Source organism: Lissotriton vulgaris, chromosome 3_1 (assembly GCF_964263255.1).
Source record: "Lissotriton vulgaris chromosome 3_1, aLisVul1.2, whole genome shotgun sequence".
NCBI lineage: Eukaryota > Metazoa > Chordata > Amphibia > Caudata > Salamandridae > Lissotriton > Lissotriton vulgaris.
The window spans coordinates 1,563,260,376-1,563,266,375 of record NC_141689.1 but is presented as its reverse complement, the minus strand read 5'-3'; the positions used below and the strand labels follow the sequence as shown (position 1 = coordinate 1,563,266,375).

At 48.3% G+C, this 6,000-nt stretch overlaps 1 protein-coding gene across 1 annotated transcript in view; it reads right to left on the bottom strand.

The window, feature by feature from the left end:
• Positions 1 to 1,533: 1,533 nt before the first annotated feature.
• The window catches only part of LOC147728185 (fructose-1,6-bisphosphatase 1-like), a 55,973-nt gene continuing 51,506 nt past the window's right edge, over positions 1,534 to 6,000 (bottom strand). The window contains exon 7 of the mRNA XM_086962046.1: positions 1,534 to 1,957. Within this exon, the coding sequence (XP_086818172.1) occupies positions 1,766 to 1,957 (192 nt within the window). The 3' untranslated portion in view covers positions 1,534 to 1,765. The remainder of the gene's footprint in view (positions 1,958 to 6,000) is intronic.

Here is a 6,000-nt window from a genome sequence, read left to right as displayed (position 1 = left end):
CTGCTCTTTCAGGGGACTAGCTTGTCTCAGAAAGAGGGTCACTAATTCACACCACTTTTAACTTTGGAAATTCAATACCTATTTATTGTCCATTTTGAGAGGGAAAGGTAGAGGTCAACTCAGTAGAAACGGATATTCAAATTCATCCTTCTAGATATATTGTAGGGCTCTTCCTAGCATGGCAGACTGTCAAAAGAAAGCTCAACTTTTTCCTGTCCTACCATTAAGAAATATTTGGATGGACTATCGAGGAACATCACACTCTGGGGTCCATGTTCTTCTTGCTGCGGTTGTAAAGTTGATTTGAGAACTTAAATGGACTACCCCCATTTCGAGGTAATTTCAAGATTACGTTGATAGGTTTCGGGCTCCATTTGGATTTATGCCAGATTGGGAAAAGAGAGTGAGACTATATTAGAGTAACAGGGAAGGGACATCTAGGTTGTGGGATGTGTTAAGGGGCACCATGAGTGAAGCTGCTGGGAGGGACTGTGGTGCAGTCACCAACTTGGATTAGAGAGGACTGAGGCTGGTGAGGGATATCGCAATAAAGAGGGAAAGGACACTGGAGCACAGAAGCACAGAGCGATACCGGACAGGAAGCGAGAACATAGTGATGGATAAGTGGAAGGACAATCAAGTGGTTGAAGTGTATGCATCCAAGGTTGAGGGTAGTAAAGAGGAGAGATATGGAAAGGAAGTTGCTGAGTTTCCCCTCTGCTTATTTTATCTACCTTGGCCAGAATGCTGGTTTCAATGTGTGTTGACACAGCATCTGGTTTGCAAGTCTGCGTCAAATTGATCCTGAACTACACCCTTTAGAAGAACGCTAGAAGCAGCTCCTTGCTCTTTTCTACATGTGTTCTGTACAAATTGCTCATGGGATGAAGTAACAGATACCACTGAGTTCGGTCAAGTTGTTCCTTAGAACCTAATTCTAAAAGCTTGGTATATGCATTACCTTCCGTGTACGGGCAAATATTAAGGAGCCAGATCTGGGTTCAAGGTAATGTTATCGTCTGTACCAGTCTCATACTTTAATCCCTGCATACCAAATGTGTGAATCTGGAAGCTACAAATGACCAGAAATAAGAAAACGGTTATGAGGGGTTTGAAATTACTGGGGCTAGACAAAACACAGCCCCTTAACTCCAAAACCTTGAACACACATTTTTCCCTAAGTTCAAAATGTACAATAAATGCCAACATCAAGCCATAAAGAGTTAAACAATATCTTAGTTAAGATCTCGATTACTACCCTTCCACGGAGGCAAAATGTACTTCTTTCTGGGAGACTTTAGCGAATATACATTATGGCATGCATCAGAAAAGAAGAATAATCCCCATCTCCATGCAGGTGTACTGCTAAATACATTCTGGGGTTAGGGTTTAAAATACTTTGCAAACCCCCCCCCAAAAAAAATTATGCAAAATTGTTTCCTTTTAAATGCAAGGAATCTGCTACATTTTGAAGTGTTCACTGCAGGTTTCTAGAAATAAGCTAGTCAATTAAAATGGCAAAAATGCACTCAAGATTCAAGTACAGTTTAAACAAGAAACACAATCAGGATATCAAATATTGTATTTCAATACATGAAACAACCAGGCACTTGGGTGTCCGAAGGAGCCAGTAATTGGATGAAGTAAAGTGCTTAAATACAACATTCTAAAAGATAGTTCCTTCACCAAACAGAAATGTGTTCCATTTAAAAAGGAATGATGCGCGCAAATTCACAGTGCTGATGCAGATAGAGTTCTAGTTCATTTACTTGGGCAGATGTTTCTTGACAATAGTGATGTACTCTTGCACATCCTCTGGGGAGCCCAACACAAAGGGAACCCTCTGGTGGATTTCTTTTGGTACTATATCCAAAATGGCCTCCGTTCCCGTGGTGGCAATCCCGCCTGCTCTCTCCATGATGTAAGCCATCGGATTACACTCGTACAGAAGCCGCAACTAGAGAAGCAAGACAGGATTTAGTCTCATTAGGAAAACTGCCTTCCTGCATCACTTGAATAATAATATAATTTTACTATAAAATTACCTTATAATTAGTTTAGAATGTTTTGCAAGCAAAGAAGTGCAGCATAGTAAAACAAAATAATTTTCTATTTACTTTAAAGTTTAATTTCCACAACTTTCACCTTTGAGACAGAAAAGTCATCTGCATGGTAATGGTCATGTACTCCTTCCTGGAGTGCCCAACTTTACTCCTGTCTAAATCCCTAATACTGATTTTTGATGTCATAGGCGATCATGCATGTGCCTGTATCATGGACTGCATGGGGCAGTCAAGTTGCCCCAGGAGGGGCACCTAAAGCACTACCCTCATATTGGGGGAAGGCTACAGCTGTCACCAGGAGTTAAGAAGCACAAGAACAGTGGTGGCAGCTTACTGTATAGTCATCAATAGGAGTGAAAAGGTCATTTTAACCTGTGCCACTGGAGTGATGCCTACAGGCTCTCAACTTTTTTTTTTAAAGCTCTGCTACTGACTGCCTAACTCACAGTTGACCTACATCAGTAAGATGTTAATTTTGCACAATGCAGGAGTGTAGACTCTGCACTGGTTGTATGTGTGCCTAGGATGGGTGCAGTACATGGATAGAGTAGTGCTGTGCAGTTCCTGCACGATCAATGCATGTCCTGGGTGTATGTGTACACAAGAGGACTACAATACATGAAGGGTGTTGTGTTGGGCATCGAACACATGTAGAAATGTGACCCCGAAAGTGAAACAATGCAGAAAGGCTAAAGTACTGAGATATGTGCACACAGTGAATGTGTGTGTTGAATTTATATGTGCCTAGGGTGGCACAATACATTGAGCGTGTGTCGAGGAGGATATATAGGTGTACGTGTGAACACCACCACCAACCCCAACCCCCCAGGACCGCCTAGTGAAGATATGGGGAGGTAGAGGAACAGCCCTGCTTCCCCAAAACACATTTGTATAGTTCAGCATTCCTTTGAGCTTGGTGGGGCACACTGAAGGACGGAGAGCGAGGCTCATTCTGAACACTTCAAAGGGCGCGCTTTGATTCAGTGAGAGATCACAAAGAAGGGACCTGGACACATTTCAGGAAGGAGATGGGCCGATGAGGGAATCGTAGAGAGAAGGGCTGGAAGCCAGAGATTAACCTTTTTGAAACACATACCACGGTTTCTGACATCCAGGTGTGATCTCTCGTCACACCCATGACCATTTACTAACTGGGATATTGCAGAGAAGGAAGCAGCACAACAGACCGCAACCAATCTTGAGGAAGCCCTGCTCCTGATGACCATGTAAGGGCGAAACCTGTGTCGGCTGACAAAAATCAGATACCGAATATTGTAACATCTTGAAAAAATTATGAAAATCATGAATAGAAGGAGAACAGAAAATCATAGTCCAAGAGGGGGGCGGAGCTAGCTCACAACTAAAATGGCCGCTTGAACCCAGCTCTCCGCCCTGTCGACTCACTATCCTGAAATTATCCTGCAGTGTAGCTGTGAACCAACCCTCCATATTCAAGGATTGAGTAGTGGAAGGTGCGCGGTTGACTCTGCGCCGCTCCAATCCGGAATCCGTGACCTGGAATGGAAGATAGACGGTGGCGTAGGGAAGCAGTCTCAAGGTCGCGAAGCACCGGGCTGGAGTAACGGCGGAGCCCGAGGTGCGTGGTGAGACGTGCGGCAGGAGAGGACGCGCTGGGCCCAGTAATAGCAATGGCGGGCGGATTGTCCCCGGCAGATAGCGGCCCATTAACGCGCCGGTAGTGGTGTGCGGTGGATTAGGGAGAAGTGGCTACTCGGAGCCCCTATTAAGCAGCTGGCAGAAAAGATACCGCGAACTTGCGCAGCCACGAACGTCAAAACGCTGCCCCAGCACTAATTCAATGTAACAGGAAATAAATGCACTGAGCGCCTGCATAGCCCTGGGGGGGTGCGCCCTACAGTGAAGTGACGATCCCCAGACAATAGCACAGGCAAGTACCGCGCGGCGGTTGGGCGGGCTGACGGAGCCTGGGGGGGTGCACCACAGACTTGGTGGAGGACTGGAGAGCACAGGAGGAGGCGACATGGATGCTGAGACTTGGGGCCATTAACAGCGGCTGAACAGGCGGCAGGGTGACGCCAGCGAGCATTGACCTGCCCGAGCAAAAAGGGAAGGCGATGGATACCCGTGGAAGAGAAACGTACCTGGTTGAGGAGCGCAAATAGTAGGCACAGAACTGGGGAGCACATCTGGAGGAAGACACTGCGCTGCAGACAAGGGATTCCCGGTGGGAACGGCTAAACACCCTCCCAGGAGGCACGTTTGGTACAGAGGAGGGGTACAGGACTCACTGCAAGGCACTTGAACTAGCAGAGAAGGAGCAAGCGTATGTGGGCACATTTGCATTGCGCTCCAGGCAGCGAAGCGAAGGTACGGAGCTGAGGGTGCTGGATGATACAGGGATTGGTAGAGTGTACTCCTGCTGCACTGCTGACAGCGGCTGGGAAAGTTCCTGGTGAAGTGCCCCAAAAGAGGGGCGTGTGGCAGAAGTCGCGGCGACGCGGAGAAGCCCACACGTTCAGGCACAGCTGCCTGGCGTGCAGTGGATACGAAACAGGAAGAAAGTACCACTGCCCGGAGGTACAGAGTCTTCGCAAGAATGGGAACCCAATCTAAGTTGTCTTTTGAGCAGAAACGCGAGATCTCACGAGGGGGCCTTAGGAGAAGACGCCAGATCACTGCCTCCAGTTACTTAAGACCCGGAAAGCGGACATGCGCACCATGCAAAGGGCCATGGAGAAATCTCTACAGGGTGGCATTGCATCCCTGCGCACAAAAATGGACGCTCTCTCCTATAGGATGAATAGAATGGCGGAACGCATTGATAATCATGAAGAAAGACTAGACATGTCGAAGAGGCGCCTAACTGAAGTGGAAGAGGCGCTTACCACCCTGGATGCTGATCTCAAACAACTGGGGAAGATTATGAGAGTCCTGCAAGATAAGATGGAGGACTTGGAGGCGCGCTCACGAAGAAGCAACTTGAGGATTACGGGCCTGCTGGAATCCACTTCCACCGGCAACATGGAGCTATTTGTGGAAAAGCTACTAGTGACTTTGCTGGGAGAGGGAAGAGAGGGCGCACCGCTCTCTGGGCCCTAAACCATTAGTGGGCACGCCACCTAGACCGATCATCGCTAAATAACTTAAGTACCGCGATCGCGATGTGGCACTCCGCATAGCCAGGGAAAAGAAAACTTTACGGTATGAGGGATCAGATCTGGCGATATATCCGGACTTCACTGCTCGGGTTCAAGAGGCGCGTAGAGACTTCGTTCCCCTGAAGAAGCAGCTTAGAGACTTGGGGGCTGACTATGCCATGCTGTACCCAGCGAAATTAAGAGTGAATAGACAAGGGCGCTCGCATTTTTTTGTAACTGACCCAAAGGCATTGCAACAGGCCATCAAACTCTGGGCGATGGATCAACGTAGAACGCCGGAGAAAAGACTCGTGGACGAGGCGGCGGGCGGTGCACTGGATGAGCAGGACTGAGAATGTGCGCCTATGGATGCAAGATGAGTGGGTTGGTGGGGAGGGGAGGGCAGGGCAGGGTTCAGGATGGGAGGTATGCATGGACTGTCTGGAATGCTCCTTGGGTGTCTGGGCCCGCAGAACAAGGGACTCAGTGGTCTGTGCCATGCTGGGGACTGTACAAGACTGTGGCGGGTGCGGGACCCCGTGGTAGGGCGAGCAGGCATGATTATTTGCAACCAGGAAAAAGAGGAAGCACTTTCTACCGGGATAGAGCATTCAGTTATTTTTGGCTGGGGGTTGGTGGGCGGGAAATACTGTAAACTAGGGCAGCCGACGCTGGGGCGGAAGGGCTGGGGTGGACTCTTTCTGTTTGGTGATTCACCTTAACCACGGAGCTACCTCCGCTTCAGACTATCTGGCACAACGGTTGTAAAGTTTGTGGAGATCGGGGGGAGGGGAGTTGGGGGGTGTATTTTGGAATCA